The sequence below is a fragment of the Schistocerca americana genome, chromosome X (genome assembly GCF_021461395.2).
Source record: "Schistocerca americana isolate TAMUIC-IGC-003095 chromosome X, iqSchAmer2.1, whole genome shotgun sequence".
NCBI classification, from domain to species: domain Eukaryota; kingdom Metazoa; phylum Arthropoda; class Insecta; order Orthoptera; family Acrididae; genus Schistocerca; species Schistocerca americana.
The window spans coordinates 947,912,623-947,935,049 of NC_060130.1; the positions used below are offsets into that span (position 1 = coordinate 947,912,623).

A 22,427-nucleotide genomic window follows, 5' to 3' on the forward strand; every position below is an offset into this window, starting at 1 on the left:
TTCTGCCAAGTTGTCCATTGAATTAAGTGTTTTTTGCCAAATGCTCCAGTTACAAGTCGCACAAGTGCTGCAGTGAATTGAATTCTCAAACCTATGTGAGTTTAGGCTCACTGCCTTCGACATCAGTCACACAGAAGCTGGTTAGTTATAGCAAACAGAACATTCCACTGTTTGGACAATTTATCGCTTCTGCCTCTTACAAATCAGTAGTTCACTCCATTACATTTTTGGTGGTTGCTGATGCTGGTGTTGAGAATGTGTTTGGGCTGGATTTATTTCAGGCATTTGGATTTTCCATCACGAATGCAGTTCACCTTACGTCCAATCAGGTATCATATTCTCAATTGGAAACACTGTGGCCCTCAGGGGCTCAGAATTGATTTGCTGGGTGCAGGCTTGACGACTCCAGGGTTCCTGAGCTGGGGACTGGTAAGCACCGCCAGTTCCCTGTCATCGTAATCTCTGGGCATGCTTTAGCGACCACTGCACCAGGCGGTGGTGTAACGTTGTGTGTCTGAGGGAGTGGGGATCTTGGCTTGACCACCTGGATTGCGAGGACGGGGTAAAACTCTATAAAATCTCAATATTGAGGTGTGCTGCATGCTGATGGATTGCATGGCTGTTGAGGTGGAACAGTCATTAGCGGGCAACCTCTGGGGAACCTGCCGCACATCAGTTGTATAAGGCTTACTCAGGCATGCGAGACTCTGTCTGAGTGGACCCTTATTTCCCTAACTGCTCATGGGACCGAGATGAAACCCTCAAAATCATCTTCTCCTCCCAGTGGGAAAGGTGTTCTGCCTGAAAGTATTCAGACCCATTCATCCAAAAGAATGAGAGAGGCTAGTCATCCTGATAATAAGAATACTTTTGGCTGCAGGAACAGGGCTCATGGATTCATGAATAACAATGTGTTTCTGGTGATAAAGAGAAAGAAGGGGAAATTTGAAGTGTCCCCCTTTTATATCCATAAGGGTTTGGAAGGCCTTGCTGGAAATATTAAAATCTATGAAATGATAGTGTAATGGCTCATTGCTGATTGAAACTAACAGGTCAAAGCTGGTAGACCTTCTTAAGAAATGACAGAAACTGGGTGACTATGATATCATTGTTGAGATGCACACCTCTCTCAACTCCAGTAATGGTGTTGTCACGTGCTGGGATTTCATGGACATGGACACTGCAAAACTGAGGCAAGGATGGGCATCACAGGGAATAATCAATGTGGAGCAACAAACACACAGGAATCTACATCTACATGATTACTCTGCAATTCACATTTAAGTGCTTGGCAGAGGGTTAATCGAACCACAATCATACTATCTCTCTATAATTCCCCTCCCGAACAGCGTGCGGGAAAAATGAACACCTAAACCTTTCTGTTCGAGCTCTGATTTCTCTAATTTTGTGTTGATGATCATTCCTACCTATGTAGGTTGGGCTCAACAAAATATTTTCGCATTTGGAAGAGAAAGTTGGTGACTGAAATTTCGTAAATAGATCTTGCCAAGACGAAAAACGTCTTTGCTTTAATGACTTCCATCCCAACTTGCGTATCATATCTGCCACACTCTCTCTGGAGCAACTGAAAAGACTGCCACTTTCATTGTCACATTCAATTCTCTGACACTGCCTGAACATCTTATGGTGGGGTTCCTTCAACTTAACATTTGGCCTTATATTCCAAACCCTATGCAGTGCTATAAATACCAGTGTTCCGGCCATATAACCATGACTTGTGAAGGTGAAGAGATCTGCGGGAACTGTGGAAAAGATGCTCATGATGCTGGGACTGAGAGCCTGTCTCCAGCGATCTGCAACTGCTCTGGAAAGGCAATTCTGATACCTCTCCTCAAACCAGGAAAGGACTGCATGTGTCCCAGTAGTTATTGGAGTATCGTCTTAATGAGCTGCGTAGGAAAGACCCTGGAGCGAATGGTTAACCATCATCTGGTCTGGTTGTTGGAGATCAGGCAACTCTTTGGCTGCTCTCAGTATGGATTCTGAAGATTTTGGTCCACTGTCAACAATCTGACCCTCCTAGAGGTGGCTATTCAGCAGGCTATCCTCTGTAAGCATCACTGTATCGGCATATACTTCGATATAAGTAAGGCATACGATACTACTTGGAGACGACGTATTCTCACCCAACTGTATCAAGGGGGCTTTTGTGGCCACCTCCCCATCTTCATATGGTCTTTACTGTCTCAGAGATTTTTTAGGACCTGAGTTGGTGACACACTGTCTGATTGATCTGAGCAGGAGAATGGTGTTCCTCAGGGCAATGTTTTAAGTGTTACCCTCTTTTCCATAGCCATCAACAGTATCACATCTATGGTAAGAAGTCCTTTACAGTGCTCCTTATTTGTAGATGATTTTGTTGTTTTCTTTCCTCCTCCAGTATTGCAACAGTGAGCCCTCTGTTGCAACTTACAGTGCGGCGATTAGAGGAGTGGGCTGCAAAGATGGGTTTTCAGTTTTCTGCAGATAAGTGTGTGTTCATTTCAATAATTCTCATCATCTTTTTAATTTGTGTGCCTTGAATATGGGGGACACCATCCTACATTTGAGAGACACAGTGCGTTTCTGGGCCTCATTTTTGACTCCCGATTGTCATGGCTACCACACCTGTGAGACCTGAAAGCCAGAACCCTGAGGGCACTGAACATCATCAAGTGCCTTAGGCACAGGTCTTGGGGAGCGGACAGTGTGCATCTCCTTCAGCTTCATCGGGCTTTTGTACATTTGCAGCTGGACTATGGTTGCACAGTGTATGGGTCAGCAATGTCCTCTTACTTGCGTATCATTGATGCTGTCCATCATGAGGGGATTCAGCTGGCCACGGGTGTTTATCGGATCAGTCCCATACTTAGTATCTCTGCTGAAGTGGGAGAACTACCACCTACCATCTGGTGCCAGCTCTTCATGGTGCGACAGGTGTGTAAGTTCTTTGCAGCTCCAACTTCACCCACACACCATACTGTTGCACATCCACCTCTGGAATGCCTTTTTTCCAACTGTCCATGAGCCACAATGCCATTTGGAATTCGCATGCAATGTGTGCTGGAGTCACTCAGTGTGGAGCCAGTATGACCCCAAATCCAGGGTTTTAACTGCCTGCAACCCTGGTTGCTGGAGGGCTTAGAGTGATTTTAGATCGGATGTGGTACAGGACAGATAGCACTCCTGCTTCCATCTTTAATCTGATATTCTCTGATATTACATCTGAATACCATGACCATGTAGGTGTTTTTATGGATTGGTCTAAGCAAGGGGACTCTGTTGGTTGGTCTGTTGTTTTTCCGGATCGTGTCCTCAAGGTCAGACTGCCTCCAGAATTTACCATCTTTGAGGCAGAATTATATGCAATCTTGCAAGCACTGGAGCAGATAAGGTGTTAGATTTCTTGTCTGCTCAGACTCTCTGAGCTCTCTTTACTCTACCCAACAGTTTTACCCAGCAGATACAGTATCCCAGAATATCCAGGATGCCCTCCTACAACAACAACAACAACAACTGGAGAAGGAGGTGTCTTTGTGCTGGGTACCTGGCACATTGGAATTACGGGGAATGAAAGGATGGATTGAACAGCCAAGGAGGCGTTTTGTGATCCTCTGGTATTTTGGTGTGCTATCCCCCTGCATGCTATCACCTCTCTGTTGAGGTACAAAGTCATGTGTTGATGGGAAGACGAGTGGCTAGCAGTGACCAATAACATGCTCCGTGTCATCAAGCCCACAACTCGGTCGTGGAGTACTTCCTTCCAGCCGCGTTGGTGGGACGAAGTCCTTCTTCCTCGTCTTTTCATAGGCCACAGACCTATGACACATGGATTCTTACTCTGCTGAGAGAACCCTCCAATGTGTGGTACTTGTGGCCTGCAGATCACAGTGCACCTCATTTTATTGGACTGCATTTTATTTGCCGACCAGCGGACTGTGGCAGATGTGCCATCTATTTTAGGTAATGCTTAAACGAATGTGGTTAGGGTTTTAAAGTTTTGTGAATTGCCCAATGTTTTTAACAAGAATTTAAGGAGATGTTCTTAATGTGTCAAAGAGTGGCTGGCTCATCTTAGATTTTTGTAAGTCAGTCATATTTACCTGTGCTTTTCTTTTAGTTCCTTGTTCTTTGTTAAATTTTCTCTGTGTTTTAATTTCTTGATTACCTCTCTTTCCTCCTAATTGGTTTTAGTGCATGTGAGAGTGCATGTGATACAGAGTGACTGTGTGGTCATTTTGAGTGCATACATGTACAACACTTTTAGTTCATCTCCACATTCATTTGTTTTTATAAGTGTAAGGGCACTGATGACCTCGCCATTGGGCATCCATCAGATCTCTCTCTCTCTCTCTCTCTCTCTCTCTCTCTCTCTCTCTCTCTCTCACACACACACACACACACACACACACACACACACACACACACACACACACACGGAAACACCATGTGAGGAGTTTTCAGATTTGTTTTCAGAAGGTAGAGAGTATGCTACAAATTTTTCTTCTCATATTTCTTTGAAATCCATGGCTTGGCCTTTTTGGCTTGGTCTCATTTTTGTCATGGTCTCATTTTTGTCATGCACGTGCTATTCCTGTCACCGTGAAATGTCAGATGAAAGCAGAATTGGACAGACTACAGTCTCTAGGGGTGGTGCAACCTCTTATGGCTAGTGAATGGTTATTACCTCTGCTGGTTGTAGTTCAGAAGCCATCAGGAAAATTTCACCACCGTGGAGACTTCAGTACTAGTGTCGACTGTGGATATATATCTTCTCCCACACCAGGAGGAACTGTAGGTGAAAATATCGAGTGGCCAGTACTTTCCTAAAATTGCTTTGACTGAAGCATACCTGTAGGTTTATATGGATGAAGAGTCTTGGCAAATTCCGGTTCTGAATACTCCTTGTGGTCTCTATCAATATTTGCTCCTTCCTTTTGGTGTTGATAGGAGCCCTGCTATTTTCAAGTGATTTTTAGAGCAATTGACTAAGACTGTCCTGGGTTGCATTTATTATCTCTGCTCCTCCGTGGCCAATCACTTGCAAAATTTGTGCACTTTGTTTTCTGTTTTAAAGTCCTCAGGCTTATGGTGTAACCTCACAAAATCTCAGTTTTTTCCAACCTTTTATTGTTTATTCGGGGTTTGAAGTCACATGGAATGCGGTTTGCCCTCTGCCGGACCACATCTCTGCTGTTATGTCTAGGCCTTGCCCCATGTCCATGAAGGAGCTTCAGGCCTGCCTAAGGAAGGTAGCTTACTACCATAAATTCCTGCTGGAGTTGGCCCACCCATTGCATGCCTTGTTACGTGAGAATGTACCTTTTTGATGGAGTATGGATTGTGAATGTGCTTTTCAAATGTTGAAAACCAAGCTACTTTCGGCCCCCTCTTAGCTATCTTCTGTCCAGACCAGCACAAAGATGGCAACTGACACTTCACATTATGGCCTTAGTGTGGTCCTAGTGCACCAATATGCCAGTGGTTCTGAACAACCTGTTGCTTTTGCCTCTAAATCTCCCACTCCAGCCCAGCAGGGTTACTCTCAAGAAATTTTATGTTTTTTTTTTTTTTTTTTTTTTTTGTATGGCTCCATGTTTCACTTTATTACTGACCATAAACCCTTGGTTTCCTCTTTTAACCCTCACACTTCCTTGCTTGACAAGGCAGTGTACTGCCTAGAATACTGAGCGCTGTTCTTGTCTCAATGCAATTATGAAATCCATTTTCAACCTGTGACTGAACATGCCAATGCGGATACCTTGTCCCACCTTCCTGTGGGTCCTGATGTTGACTTTGATTGTGAAGAATTGCTTTGCTTCCATCTTAATACTGTAATGCAGGCCACAGTCTGGGGTTTTCCAATTACAAGCTCATGCATATCAGTTGTCATTGATGCTGACCCAGTTCTCTGTCAGGTGGTTCAGTTTGTTCAACAGGGCTGGCCAGATAAACTGCAAGGTCAGGCTTCAGACCCTGTGTGGAACTATTTTTCCTTATGATATCGCCTCTCTGTTTTTTACTGTGTTTTGCTGTTGTCCATGGAAGACCTCTCTCCCAGCATAGTTATTCCCATTGTGTTATGGTGTGAGGTTCTATGTCTTCTCCAGCAGGGCCATTGGGGAGTTTCATGTACTCAACTGTTAGCTAGGAAATATGATTTTTGACCAGGAATCAATGGCAAAATTGTCTGTGTTGGTGCAGTTTCTGAGCAGTGTGCCTGATAACAGGCAGCTCCCAGGGAGTCTATGTCCCCCTGGGTTGCTCCATACAAGCCAGGGGAATGCATTGATGTTGACTTTGCAAGTTCCTTCTCGAATTCATATTTGCTCTTGGTTGTAGATACGTTTTCCCAGTTTCCTTACATTCTCCAGTGTGTGTTGATGTCAGCTGAGGTCACAATTCACACATTCTTGAGTTTTTTTCTATTAAGAAGTTGCCTTGTACCTTATTTTCTGACAATGGACCCCATTACACATTTCCCAAGCCTTTCATTTGTTTTGTTCCCGTCACGCTATTCATCATGTTACTGCTCCACCATTCCACCCTCAATCAAATGGCAAGGCAGAATGACTAGTGCCCATTCAAGTTCCAAATGATAAAGTCTGTTGTGCAATCTTCACCAGATGTCACCCTTCTCAATTTTCTGAATGCCTATTGCTTCACAACTATGGAGGAGCTGAGTTGCTTGGTGGCTGGCTGCCACACCTGCTCCTCCACCTATGTGGGCTGTACCACACCTGCCACGATTGGGTTCCTCCAGCCACTTCACACCAGTATCACTGCTGTGGGCATGAGGGTTTGGTCACCAGTGCACTGCTTTGACCAGTTGCATCCCCACTCACCACCAGAAGCTACCAGTTCACAGGTATGGCCCCCGTTGCCGCAGCCTGCCCCGCCACCCTCCACCTCAAGCCTGTCGTCACCTGCTGTAGAGGTGTCCCCATCCCATTGGCTGCCACCTCCATGTGTTTTGTCCTGGGGTTCCTGCTTCCTGGTGCTGGGCACTGGTCCTCCTCTGGCCTCAGATCCGTTGCTGCAGTCTGCTGTTTTGGTCGTCCACCTCCGTCGGCCCCCTCGCCATCATTGCCTCAGCTGTCATCGCCGGTGAGTCCACACCCATCTCCTCCACACTGGGGTCTGCCTGCTGATGATGATGATGCAGAAATGGTAATGGCACTCTCCTCCCTAGTGCTGTCATTGGGCGCCACGTGGGCCCACTGCCCTCGGGCACATTCGTGTCTCAACACGCTCTGGCCCAGCACATTGTCCCATCCCTGCTGTCAGCACTGCCTGCCACCATTCCAGATCTGATGAATGTGTCTCTCATTGGGCCATGGGCATCTCCTCTTTTGTCTCAGTCCCATCTTTGCACAAGGGAGAGGTGTGCTGTATCCTGCTACTACTGCGAGTGAGTGTGAGTGTGCCAACTGTAGTGTTGCCACACATGTGTACTTAAATCAACCACCAACTGTATCAGTGTGGGCCGACCAGTAGAGGTCCACCTGCAGGAAGCATGCACACAGCAATGTTTCTGCTGCACGGTCTACCGGTGACTCGCACCTATATACGTGGGGAGCAGTGCTGACTCTCACTCTGTTCTTTTAGTTTGTACTACTCACATCAATTGTTCTGTGTCTTGCTTATGTTGCACCTTCTGTATGATTCTTTTGTCTTATTACATGTGAAGTCATGAGAGGCTTACTTCCATTATTGTTCAGAGGGTTATGAATAAAGACATATTTGTGTTACTTGGAATGGTTTCATGTATTACTTTTTTACTAAAATATGGCTGAAGAGATGTTTTACTTGGAGCTGCTTAGCAATAGATTAAAACAGTGCAGCCACACACATGCCCATCTCTAGGAACAGCTTGTTTTAGCACATGAAAAGCTCAAAGGTGGCCCCAAAAAGAGACTCATGAAATATATGAATGCTAAAATTGTTGGAAAGAACTTCCTACTTGATTTTGCAGTATTTATCTTAGCTGGAGAACAAGATTATCCAAGAATCAGGTAGTGGCTTTCCCAAATCATCTTTTCTTATGAAAGAGCTATGCACTAAGGCCATAAGAAGAAGCAAGTGTAAAGTGCTGTTTCAAAGTGAAACTGCTAAGCGCAAAGTTTAGAGTAGCAACATATGACTAAATCAAATGTTTCCTCATACTTAAGTGTCAGGACAAATTGTGCATCATTTTTGTGCTGCTCATTGAATAATGTGACAAATGTGACCGCATTTGGAATGCTCTGCTAATAAGTTAGCTAAACACTGACTGCAAGTTGCAAAAGATGGTGATATGCTGTAGTAGGGTTAACAGACATTGAAGGCTACAAAGGTGATCTGCTTGCTTTCTACAAATAACAGTTATGACCTCAACATAGATCAATCAGCAGGGAATATCACGTAATAACTGTTCCAAGAAACACTAAAAATGGGAAGTACTGAAAAGCAGTCAATGATTCTAATGAAAATGGGGGTATTCATTACTATAAAGGTTCATGAATTCTCATAAAGAAGCAGCTGGAAATATGCTTCCATGAAGTTAATTTCAGATACACAATCGCTACAAGTGAAATAAGAAAACAACTTTGCAGAATGTGCCAATTTGTATGGTCGATGACAGTTTATGTTTCGACAGGCACTTAGAAATCTCCTTATGAGCAGAAGATCCCTACTGTTTGTGGACAGTGATGACTGGGATCTCTCAGCAGCTGAATAGGATACAAAACTTCCTCCCAAATTAAAACTGTCTGTTACACTGAGACTTGAACCCCCATATTGACTGATCTGTCTGGGATTGACTGTAACCTGTACTCACAGCTTCACTTCTGTCAGTACCTCTCTCCTGCATTCCAGCTCGAGTACTGGTCTAACACACAGTTATGGTATGGCAGGAAGTTTCAAAACAGTGCACATTCTGCTGCAGAGTGAAAGATTCATTGTGTATAGGATATGTTGCAAAATTTCTAGACACAAGGCTATTGGGTTATACTCTCACTGTGTCACAGATGGCATATAGGAACAGTACTGTTCCTTTGAAACCAAAATATGGCACCAATATTGAGAGTGATCTGAGTAGCAAAATCTGTAGCATAACTTAAAGCGTGGTCTAATAAGAAAGGGATTGTCATGCAGATATTACCTATATCTCAAAATGGGACAACTTCTGATACCAGCTGCATGAAGTTTATGATGCAATAGTAAAAGCTATCAAAGGGACTTGAGCCAGATGTGTTCCACACATCGTCGCAGTTGACTGCCACAAACCTGAGATGGCGCATGATCAACTTATACACTGATAAACCAGAGCAGTATGACTACCTACCAAATAGCCATGGGTAACATGGCATGGGTAACAGCAGTGACACATCGTAGTATTAAAAAAATATGGCTTTGGTAGGTCACTGGAGGGTGTTGGCACCATATCTACACACACAAGTTATGTAATTCCCATTCTGGGGATGCAATGAGCTCTGACACCACATTCAATTATGTCCCAGATGTGTTCAATCAGGTTCAGATCTGGTGAGTTGCGGGGCCAGCGCATCAATTGGAACTTGCCAGTGTGTTCCATAAACCATTCCATCACACTCCTGCCCTTGTGACATGGCACATTATCTTGTTGAAAAGTGCCACTGCCATTGGGGAACATGATAATCATGAAGGGTGTACATGGTCTGTAACCAGTGTACAATACTACTCGGCCATCACGGAGCCTCGTGTAAGCTCCACTGGGCCCATGGATGCACATGTGAATGTTCTCCAGAGCATAATAGAGCTGACACCAGCTTGTCTCCATCCTGCAGTACAAGTGTCAAGGAGCTGTTCCCCTGGAAAACAACGGATTCGTGCCCTCCCATTGGCATGATGAAGAAGGTATAGGGATTCATCAGACCATGTGATGCTCTGCCAGTGCACTAACCTCTAGTGCTGACAGTCACGTGCCCATTTCAGTCGTAGTTGCCAGTGTCGTGGTGTTAAAATTGGCACAAGCATGGATAATCGGCTGTGGGGGCCCATCATTAGGAGTGTTCAGTACACTGTGTGTTCAGATACTCTTGTACTCTGCCCAGCATTAAAGTCTTGTGTTCGTTCGACCAGTGTGTACCACCTGTCCTGTTTTATCAGTCTGCTCACCCTAGAACGTCCGACAACTGTAATGAGGGATGGCCACCCAACCCCACGATATCTGGATGTGGTTTCACCATGTGTTGAAGACACTCACCACACACTCCTCAAACACCCGACAAGTTGTGCACTTTCCAAAATTCTCATGCCAAACCTCCAGGCCATCACAATCTGCCCTCGGTCAAACTCAGGTAGAACATGCACCTTCTCCATTCTACACATGGACAGCATTTTCACTGATGCTACAGGCAACGTGCATGTGTCTGACTAGCATTCTTTACTCACCAGGTGATGCTGCTATGGCCTGGACAGGTTTATATTAATAGTAGGTCAGTGGTCATAATGTTCTGGATGATCAGTGTATTACCTATCAGGGTATTACCTATTACTGGGATAGGTGATTGACAAATGAGGTGACTTACCAACAGTGTTTTAGAGGAACTGAAAAACCCAAGAATCCCTATGTCAGCACCAATAAACACTGTCAAATTCCGGGCGCTGGACTAGATTGGAACCTAGTGATATGACAAAAACCAGTCACATGACAGCTCCTGCTGCTTTATCACATGTGTGTCCAAGAGGTCTGCCTGTGTAGACTGTGACACATGACTGAGAGCTGTACCTGTCAGTCACAATCAGCAAGAGAGGCTTGGCAGTGAGAGTGAGCCACTTGATTGTGGTGGCAGAAACAGTCTGAGCAGTATGACGAGACCAGACTCCACTGGTGGTGTTGGCCCTTGTATGTGAACTGCAGTGTCAGCAAAGCAGTGATGGTGTGAAGACAACACTTTCTGTTAGTGTCATTGCAAACCTTTAAGTGTAAATATTGTGCAATGGCCAAGACAGTGTTGAGAGGCAGTCAGTCGTTTCTAGAGCATTGGCTCTCATATAAGACATGTTTACCGTGTGGCCCCTTACAAGGCTGTCCCTGTAAGATAGATTGCACAGAGCTGGCATAGACAAATTGGTAGAGTTGACTTGGGCCTCACAGTCAAGTACATGTGATTGATCTGATTCTTTGGTGCTCAAAATAAATATAACCACTTGAGCACAACAAGATTCTGGCAGTAGCAGACAAAAATAATGTTGAGCTTGTCAAACATGAAGGGAGAGGAAAAACCTGAAGGCCACATAAAGTTAACAAGTTGTCAAGATGTTGATATGTGGCATGTGGCAAGATGGGACGTGTGACATGTCCCATCTGGACAATGTGATGAAGGTGACCTTTTCTTCTCAGCAGCAGTAGAATGCTGAAATTGGTAAAATGTGAGTCGGAGTGAGGTATTACAAGAGCTGCTGGTGCTGTAGCACCTGTGACTCCTGCTGCTTCCACAACAATAGCCACATGTTTTGATGAAAGTGATTTTGTTGTACATGTTGCTGATGTTGTGTTTCTAAAAGGCCCCATACATAAGTAAACCCAGATAATTAACTGGTGAATAAATAAAATAATACTAGACTAACTAAAGTTATGTTTTACACTTCTTGTCACCAGTTTACAGTTTTAGTTTACTACTCCATCTGTAATAATTTCTAAAATTGTGCAGTTCTCCTCATCCAGCATGTAGTTGTAATCTGAAGCTAACTAGTAACACAAACAAATGGCTTGAAAAATACCATTTAATTCTCATATCTCTGTGGCATTAAGATATGACAGCAATATGTGGCCCAGATGTGAATAGTTACACTCATGTGGAAATCCCTGAAACAATAGTGTCTATCAGCTTTTGGCAGTTTTTCCTCTGGAAACCAAATTCTGCAAACCTAAACTTGGGGACGAAATGGTGGTGCATATAATGACAGAGCTGTTGGAGCAAAAAATATCAGCTAATTTCTAGGAGTTACTTCCAGATAGACTTCGTAGAACAGTTTAACATATGAATGCCAATTATAGAAGATTCAGTGCTACCCTTGAAACAGTTTCAAGGAATGTACAGTCAGTTGTATCTGAGGTTGATGGCTCCAGGTGTGTGAATTGCAGAGATATGAGAAGAACCTAACTGTGTGTGGGTGTGTATTGCTTTGTTGGAAATTGTGAACTGTAAGACCTTTTAATAATGTCATGTAGCACAGAGGGTCCTGTACCATATTAGGAGTAAGTTCAGTGATCCTTGGAATCCTGCTGCTGATTAATGACAACCGTATGCTTTTGTAGTCCAGGTCATGACTCCAGGAGAGAAACAGTCATTAAACTAATTTTAGTTCTCGCAGTTGTACAATCTGTGATAGTGCTAATCCTTTTGGAAAGTAAAGCACTAATCATTGGAAAGGAAGTACATATAAAAACGTTCCCAGGACCCATTATTACTGGAATTAGGGTTTCAATTCATGATGGAGTGTGTGCTAATATGAAATGTGGAGCAGACCCTTTCCTTATGAGGACAATTCATGAGAGCAATCCATGAATGCTTTATGATCCACTTGAAAGTTTTAGTTTGCCACTTCCTGTATCCTGATTTCTAAACTGTGCAGTTCTCCTGAACCAGCATGTATATTTCATCTGTTGGGAAGCTCTGCATTACTATTTCTTAATGCCACAACAAATGGAGGAGTTTTTGTAAATGTAATAATGCATAAAGATAACTGGACTGCTGCTACCTGTGTTAGGTTTCCAAATGCAATAAATGATTGGCAAGGAAGCCAATGTCTCTGCTCATAAGTGCCTCACAGACAAACAGTCTTTCATCTTTCTTCTGTGTCTGGATCACATAAAACTTGTCTGCCATGTATAGTCAAGTAACATTTCCATTTTGAGCAATGAAATCTAACCGTAGTATATGGTTGACTCTTGCATCATCTGTTCAACAGTGTGCATTTAGTAATCTGATGGTATATCCTGCTTGTGATAATTTCAAAATAATGAAGGAATCATTAGATGAATGGATTTTGTATGGGTGGCATGTAACAGAATAAAGAATGGTTTAAATATACAGAGCAATAAAACATTATGCCCAAAATCTGTTTCCTGTTGTCGGTAATGCTACACAAAGGAGTACATGCATGAGGTCTATGGCACAGCAGACAATAGTGATCAGGGGTGAAGGTAGTGGCATACTTGTTTCAGGCTCTAAATTTGTGCCCTCTTTCAAAATGAATCCCTGGACTTCATTATTGCCATGTGTCTGTCATTTCATGGTGATTTACTTGTGGTCCACTGGCAGTTAATGACATTTATGATTGTATATATCCTACCTCTTCACTGTAGGTAGTTACAAGATATGAAAGCTCACATAAATGAAGAATTCATCCACATTCAAACACTATAACTTCATAATAAGGTGCTCTTTGGCATCATCAAGATGAAAGTGTAGTGATCTCCTATTTTGTGTTTACCTTCATTTGAAGACCATAAATATCATTGATGTTCATGCAGAGTCCTTTACACAAATATTTGACACAGCCACAGTATGTTGCTCAGCCTGTACAATTGTTTGCAATCCATAATTCTCATATTTTACATTTACAGTTTTCACAATCTTGTTCACATGTGGTTGTTTGCACTACTGCCTCATATATATGTCAGACATGCCTGTCAGTGAACTTCACTTGATAAAACATGTCTCATCAAACTTTTTGTGACTGATGTATTGCTCGTATAATTCATCCAAAGAGAGATTACAGCTCCCCATATTAGTTTTGCATTCATAAATTAGTGAAAATTTATTTTTTGTATAAATGTACTTGTTGGGAGGTCATTTATGAGGTGGTACAGTTGTGAAAGGTTTTGATGTAGAATATGGTTCTTTCTAACATTGGCTATATTTTCATTCATGTTTGGTAGAAGTTTGTTTTACACCTCAGAAAAGAGGAAAAGATCAAGATGTTCAGTAGCAACTTGATCACAGTAATGACAGTCTTGTGAGTGACTGAGCAACTGCTGATTATGAGACACTGTCTGCTTGTGAAGTAATAGAGGCTTTGTCTGATACTCAGGGACACTGGTAGATGTAACTCTCACTTTGTTAAAATTAATGTTATGTCTTCACATGATGTCTTACTTTCAGATTTATTAAGGATGGCTCAACTTTCTTGAGAGGTTTGGCACTAGGGTCTGTACAGTGTGCATCTGTTGTGCACTCGTCACCATTGCCACAGTTATCACCAAATTTAGCAGCTCCATTGCCACTAACAAGACTAGATAGTGAAGGAAAAGAAGTGCAGGCTTGTGTAACTCTTTCAGCAGGTATGTTAGACATTGTTATACTTTTGTGTGTTATGATCAAACCGATGTTACTGTAAATAGAATTAAATTTTTAACCCCACTAATTAATATAAAATCTAATCATGGACTTGTCATTGATTTGACTGAAGCTGTCATGAAGGTTGTGGTGAACGGAGAAATATGTTTCCCTCAGATTATAATTGTATCAAGTTTCAGACTGTTTCAGTTAATGGCATTAGACCTACTTTTTCTGGAGTGCAAAAGGTCTCAATTTAATTTAATTGAATTGAATTGTAAAAATCATAAATAGTATAGAGCTTTGGATCTCTGCCTACCCTTTCCAGCTGTGTGGCTGGATTGAAGACTTTTTAGCAAACAGAACACAGCATGTTGTTATCAATGGAGAGACGTCTACAGATGCTAAAGTAACCTCTGGCGTGCCACAGGGGAGTGTTATGGGACCATTGCTTTTCACAATGTATATAAATGACCTAGTAGAGAGTGTCGGAATTTCCATGCGGCTTTTCGCGGGTGATGCTGTAGTATACAGAGAAGTTGCAGCATTAGAAAATTGTAGCGAAATGCAGGAAGATCTGCAGCGGATAGGCACTTGGTGCAGGGAGTGGCAACTGACCCTTAACATAGACAAATGTAATGTATTGCGAATACATAGAAAGAAGGATCCTTTATTGTATGATTATATGATAGCGGAACAAACACTGGTAGCAGTTACTTCTGTAAAATTTCTGGGAGTATGCGTGCGGAACGATTTGAAGTGGAATGATCGTATAAAATTAATTGTTGGTAAGGCGGGTACCAGGTTGAGATTCATTGGGAGAGTCCTTAGAAAATGTAGTCCATCAACAAAGGAGGTGGCTTACAAAACACTCGTTCGACCTATACTTGAGTATTCCTCATCAGTGTGGGATCCGTACCAGATCGGGGTGACGGAGGAGATAGAGAAGATCCAAAGAAGAGCAGCGCGTTTCGTCACAGGGTTATTTGGTAACCGTGATAGTGTTACAGAGATGTTTAGCAAACTCAAGTGGCAGACTCTGCAAGAGAGGCGCTCTGCATCGTGGTGTAGCTTGCTCACCAGGTTTCGAGAGGGTGCGTTTCTGGATGAGGTATTGAATATATTGCTTCTCCCTGCTTATACCTCCTGAGGAGATCACGAATGTAAAATTAGAGAGATTCGAGTGCGCACAGAGGCTTTCAGACAGTCGTTCTTCCCGCGAACCATACACGACTGGTGTTGAAAAGGGAGGTAATGACAGTGGCACGTAAAGTGCCCTCCACCACACACCGTTGGGTGGCTTGCGGAGTATAAATGTAGATGTAGATTTAATGTTTTGGGGCTTTTTTTAACTGCTGTGGAAAATATCAATAAATTTTTGTAAGTAATATTATGCCAGTGTTGTTTTTTTTTTATTATTATTCTTTTCTGAACTCTTTAGATCTTCCATCTCTAATAAGATCATCTTCCATGTGATATTACCTCCATATTAAATGCAAAAAGGATGGGGTGAAAGAGAAAGCTGCACAGACTAGGCTTAGAGATACTGGTTGTACACTGAGGTGACAACAATCATGGGATAGCAATATGCACATATACAGATGGCAGTAGTGTCGTGTACATGGGGTGTAAAAGGGCAGCGCATTGGCAGAGCTGTCATTTGTACTCAGGTTATTCATGTGGAAAGGTTTCTGATGTGATTATGATGGCACATCAGGAATTAACAGACTCTGAATGCAGAATGGTAGTTGGAGCTAGAAACATGAGACATTCCATTTTGGAAATTATTTGGAATTCAGTATTCTGAGATCCACAGTGTCAAGAGTGTGGCCAAGAATACCAAATTTCAGGCATCACCTCTTACCACGGGCAATACAGTGGCTGATGGCCTTCACTTAACAACAGAGAGTGATGACGTTTGTGTAGAGTTGTCAGTGCTAACAGACAAAAATGCTGAATGTAATAACCATGGAAATTAGTGAGAGACGTATGACAAACTTACCCGTTAGAACAGTGCACCAAAATTTGGCATTAGTGGGGTTTTGGAGCAGACGACCCATGTGAGTGCCTTCGCTAACAGTATGACATCACTTGCAGCACCTGTGGTCAGTAATGCTACACAAAGGAGTACATGCATGAAGTCTATGGCACAGCAGACACTAGTGTTCAGTGGTGAAGATAGTCACAGCCAACAACTCAGATGATCTTAGTAATCTTGATTTTCTTTATTCAGCATCCATAAAAGATGAAAGCATCAACAATTGCCAAGTCCACTGAGAAGCAAAAATTCTGATGCCACGTCTCGTAGGAATGCTGACCAATAACAGTGTTCTTATAGTTGGTCAAAGTTATAAATGTCTTACATGATCTTATTGTATCTGGCAATAGCAAGCAGAAGGCTCATCATTGGTTTAGCTCCATCATTATTTTTTTACTAGACACTGTTGTGGTGTCCTTAGGGTTGTCCAGTGTTATGAGAACGCTCACACATTTCATGTTGTTTAATGTGGACGCAACCCCATCTCTACACTGGAACTGAAGTTGCGTTGCCCCCAGCTTACATTTCTGTTTCATCATTTGAGGAAGCACCACATATCTAGGTCTCACAGTTACAATAGAAGGGATTCATTTTTTTGTAGCACTTTCATTAGATGTGCTGTGGTGAAAAAATGATGAAATGCTACCGCACTGTTTGTGTGCTGCAAATATCAAATAAGGAGGAGAATAACTTGTTCTCCTACAAGTATGTTAAATGTTGAGTTCAGATTAATACATCGTCTGCAACAAGCTCTGAAAAATTACACCAGATGTCAGGTGACACTAGAAATGGTAAGGTGAATCATTGGGAACAAAGTAAAACTAGGAGTTGGTCGGAGTATAGTTCCCACTGACTAAGCAAGGATTAACACATCTGAAATGCACATCACTGAAGTGGCATGAGCTAGAAAGATTTGCACCAGATTAAGGGCCACACAAAATAATAATTAGTATGTTGTCTGCTCACTTTTCTGCCATACAAGATTTAATGACTTTAGCTGCAAGAATATACAGAATTATCCAGGACAAGGATAAAAAAAATAACCATACACATTTCTGTAATTAAAAGGCTCACCTATCAAAACAGGAAAATTGCACGTAACTTTTAGAATGATAACAGATTATAAGAACACAAACACTTAATAGTAACATCCTTGATATGCCTTTGCATGAATCAGGCAATAAAATCATTGGAAGTGATCAATACTATTGATGATTGAGCACTTTTCACATGATGCTACGTCACATTCACTGAGGTGACAAAAGCCATGAGATACCTCCTAATATTGTGTCCGACCTCCTTTTGCCCAGTATAGTGCAGCAACTCAATGTGGCATGGTCTCAGCAAGTCATTGGAAGTCCCATGCAGAAATATTGAGCCATGCTGCCTGTATAGCTGTCCATAATTGCAAAAGTGTTGCCGGTGCAGGATTTTGTCATGAGCTGACCTCTCTATTATGTCTCATAAATGTTTGATGGGATTCATGTCAGGCAATGTGAGTGGCCAAATCATTTGCTCAAATTTTCCAGTGTGTTCTTGTTAGCTGGGAACATGGTGTAATGCTATTCATGAAGATTCCATTGTTATTTGGGAACATGAAGTCCATGAACGGTTGCAAAGGATCTCCAATTAGCCAAACATAACCATTTCCAGTCAATGATTGGTTCAGTTGGACCACAGGATCCAGTCCCTTCCATGTAATCACTGCTTACACCATTATGGAGCCATCACCAGCTTGCACAGTGCCTTGTTGACAACTTCGATCTATGGCTTCATGGGATCTGCACCACACTTGAACCCTGCCATCAGCTCGTACCAACTGAAATCAGAACTCGTCTGAACAGGTCACAGTTTTTCAGTCATCTAGAGTCCAACTGATATTATTGGTCTGCATTCCTACAAGATGTGGCATCAGAATTTTTACTTCTGAGGGGATTTTGTATTTTTTGATGCTTTCATATTTTATGAATGCTGAATAAAGAACATCAAGATTACTAAGATCACCTGAGTTGTCGGCTGTGACTTGCAAGACAATTGATTGGTAGCTTTTCATCTCAAAAACAGAAAGGGTGACCACTAAGGCTCATGTCAAAAACTAAAACAGTACCAGAGAATGCATGACTTGTCCAGTTAGTAATCATATGTCCATCTCAGAACAAACATATAGACATTGTCAGTTGGGTTCAATAGAGACAAGAGACAAGGTATGTGCTATTACTCTAATGTTCCACTTGATATTGCAGCATATTTACGTAAATTTCATTGAATTTTTTGTCGTAGAGTTGGTTTTCATCTGAAAAAAGAGGAAATAAAAATTTAGAAAATGAATGAATGTTGGCATTTAATGCAAAATTTTTAGTATTCTTGTGTTGCTGGAAAAAGTTGGTCCATGGAAGAGTTAAGCTAAATGAAAATGATTATGGTAATTTTATATACAGTGTAGTATAATGACTGTAATGTGATGATGACACTAGACACAGAAGTGGCTGGGACTATATATTGGCAAATATCTTATGCCTCTCAAATAATCCTAAGGGAGCCAGAAAGCTTTGGTTCCCCACTTGATGAATGAATAACCATCTACAGTGACACGTGTACAGTACAGTTTTAAACACTCTGGAGCTTTTCTATGTTTCTTTCTAAACAACTTTCTCTTCATGAGTGAAGAGTGCCAATGTGTTAATGTCACAATAAATTTCAGGTTTAAAATATATCTTCAAAGCTACAAATATAGTCTGTTAACAAAAATTACAATGTTCACTGTTATCACCTGAAACTCTTTTATGTGTGTGGATTCTTGTTCTAACAATTCAAGATTTAACTGTAGTTTATTGTGATGATGATATGAAATCAATACTCATGTGGCAGTAAATTCATCAGTTCATGTGTCCATTGAGCATACTAAAGCATGTTTTTTATTTGCAGGTTTACCTCATTTTGCAACTGGTTATGTACGCAACTGGGGCAGAGACACTTTCATTGCACTAAGAGGTCTATTCATCCTAACAGGCAGATACCAAGATGCAAGGTAACTAATGAGAATCATTGTAAACTCTTTTTTTCAGTTGATATCATTTAGCTATTCATTCACGCAAATTAGTAATTATTTTCTGTTATAGAAGACAGGACATCGTCTATTAATAATGAAGAGAACTCTGTGACCAGTTGCTCTTTCTTTGCAATGTTACTAGGATAAAAACCGTTCTGGTGACATTATCCATATTCAGTAGCTCAGAGTGCAAATTTACATGCATAATAGCTGCATGAAATACCAAGCAATAACTTGGAGTACCATGTCCTTGTGCTGTTGTTATAAAAGTTTTATCCCAAGGGAACAGAGTCACTCCATTCCAAATTTCCACAATACATATAATATGTCTGTTTACTTTTGGAAATTTGTACCTTAGTCTTCCAAAGGTGAGCACCTCATGTAAAACTGATTTTACTCAACACTGTCTAAAAGAAAACTTTGTGGTGTCAGATTAGGACACACACAAATTTTGTAGATGACTGTAGTGTTCCACAATAGTAACACTGTAAAATAACATGCAACATGTGCTTCAAGTGATATTCTTGTGGTGGCTAATTAGTTATTGTGGTAAAAAATCTATCTACATTTCCTAAAATATACAGGATTTGAGAAATGAGAAATGCTAACTGGCTATTGTTTGAAATGAAATGCAGACACTGTAAGATTTCAAAGGAGTCCCTGATTATAAAATTAAATATCTCAAAAACTAAGATCAATAAATAAGTGCAATGAATGGTATGTTTATTGTGAAAGCTGCAAGAATCTTATACAGAAAGTATACAGAGGTCCAGAGCCACCAGGACATACCCGTACAAGCTGTGTGGTGGGGGCCAGACTTTGCAAACCACATTCTAACAGTGGTTGATAATGAAGAATGTTATGTAGGCTCCACCTGTTTCACAGATGAGGCACACTTCTACCTAAATAGAATTGTGAATAGATAAAACTGTCAATTTGGGGGTTCCAAAACTCCTCATTTGTGTGAAATGAAACCACTTATTCTCCCAAGTTTACTTTTTGGGCTATGGTATGCTGTGGAGGCATTATTGGTACTTTTTTCATGCAATTAACTATCACGAGTGAACATTACATTGCAATTTTGGTGCAATTTGTCACCACACAGTTAGCGTTTGAGGATCAGACAGGCACTGAGTGGTTCATGCAAATCAGGCGAGACCCCACTGCACCAAACAGATGTTTCACTTTCTTGGTGAATACTTCAGGAGTAGAGTCATTTTGTTGACGTATTGCAAATTTACTGGTGCAGGGATGGATTGGCCTCCATATTTGCCCGATCTGACTCCTTGTGATTAGATTTGTAGAGAACATTGAAAGACACTGGAACCATCCCACCATGCTGGACAGGCTGGAATCAGCAATCTATGTGACATCTGACTCCATTTCCACTGACACTACAGGATGTGATGGCAAATTTCATTGTTTGTGTGTGCCACCTCTGCACTGCTAGTGGCGGACATTTTGAAAATATTGTGATGTGATTGCAAAATATGCTTCCAGAGGATGAGATTAATTGTGCACACCGATACTCTGTGAGCTGCACAGTGTAAAATGCCATTTGTTAGCACGTTTTTGGACTATTTTGAAACTTCTGTATAAAATTCGTACAGCTTTCACAACAAACATACTGTCTGTTGCACTATATTGATTGGAGTCTTCAAGACACTTAATTTTGAAATCTGGGGCTCCTTCACACTGGACACCGTATAAAACACACACACACACACACACACACACACACACACACACACACACACAAACCTGCACATGTGTGTGTGCATGTAAAGCTACTCTTGTCTCCTGACACAACCACCTGATTGCAGCAGGAGCCAGCATCACAAGAGAGAGAGAGAGAGAGAGAGAGAGAGAGAGAGAGAGAAGCTCTAGCCATTGACTTTGCCTAAAACCTATACATTTTTCCATTTTTAGTAAATATTGCTTTGTTACTAGGCATTGTCTCTAGTTTGTGAGCTGTGATCCATCCTCTTTATATTATGTAAAGTACTACTTATAAAATCTTAATAACATTAAATAACTATTTGAAATAAATAATATATGGGGTGTAAATACTATAGTAGTATTCTAACTGTTACAGTTGTGGATAATTTGAATAATTTCATGAAAATGCTTTTTTATTGCTCTCTGTTAGGTATCACATTCTTGCTTATGCTGCTTGCTTACGCCATGGACTTATACCTAATCTCTTAGATGGAGGAAGCAAGGCTCGTTTCAATTGTCGTGATGCAGTATGGTGGTGGCTGCACTGCATTCATAGTTATGTTAATGAAGCTCCAGATGGACATAACATTCTTAAAGACAAAGTGTCAAGACTTTTCCCAACAGATGATTCTCCAGCACTCCCTGCTGGTCAAGTTGTAAGTTATAGTTGTATTTCTTTCTTCATTTGTCCTCTCTCCTGTCCACTTCTTATTAAAATTATTTTTGCTCTTCTTTTGGTCTCAGCTGTACAACCTGAATATCTGAAACCAGGACATGTGTTGTTTCTTTGGATTTGTAATTTCTACTAGACTGTGATATTCCTTACATGTGGACATAGCATATATATATGATTGTGTGTGTGTGTGTGTGTGTGTGTGTGTGTGTGTGTGTGTGTGGGTGGGTGGGTGAGTGAGTGAATGTGTGCGCATGTTCAGAAATTTCTTATTCTAGGTTTTCATAAAGTGACAGCAGGGACTGAAACTCACTAATAGGACTCCTTTGACCCAGATAGTGTTTACATATGGTCTGGAAATCTTTAGGAAGCATAGGACCTCAGCAGTGTTCCACATGGAATGTGTTCCACCTTCACAGAGCTATAAAAAGATATCTTCAAAGCTTATGTGCTTCCTTATACAAGTGCAGCAGGTGATGATTTCATGTTAAAAGTTGACAGTGCTCAACCACACAAAGCTTGTTTTCAATGGGAAACAATTAAGGGCACAGAGTGGCCAGTTCAACTTGCAGTTTGAATCCTCCAGATGCTCTCAAGAGGCCTATGTTTACTAACTGTCCTCTTCCCCTCCCCTGACCATTG

The 22,427-nt window shown here is 41.6% G+C and overlaps 1 protein-coding gene across 5 annotated transcripts in view; it reads left to right on the top strand.

Annotated features, from left to right (window-relative positions):
• The window catches only part of LOC124556652 (glycogen debranching enzyme), a 204,751-nt gene that overhangs the window by 157,966 nt on the left and 24,358 nt on the right, over positions 1–22,427 (top strand). For all 5 annotated transcript variants that reach the window (XM_047130620.1, XM_047130622.1, XM_047130618.1 and 2 more), the window contains exons 19-21: positions 14,133–14,311; positions 19,270–19,372; positions 21,543–21,768. In XM_047130620.1, coding sequence (XP_046986576.1) covers positions 14,133–14,311; positions 19,270–19,372; positions 21,543–21,768 — 508 coding nt within the window. The remainder of the gene's footprint in view (positions 1–14,132; positions 14,312–19,269; positions 19,373–21,542; positions 21,769–22,427) is intronic.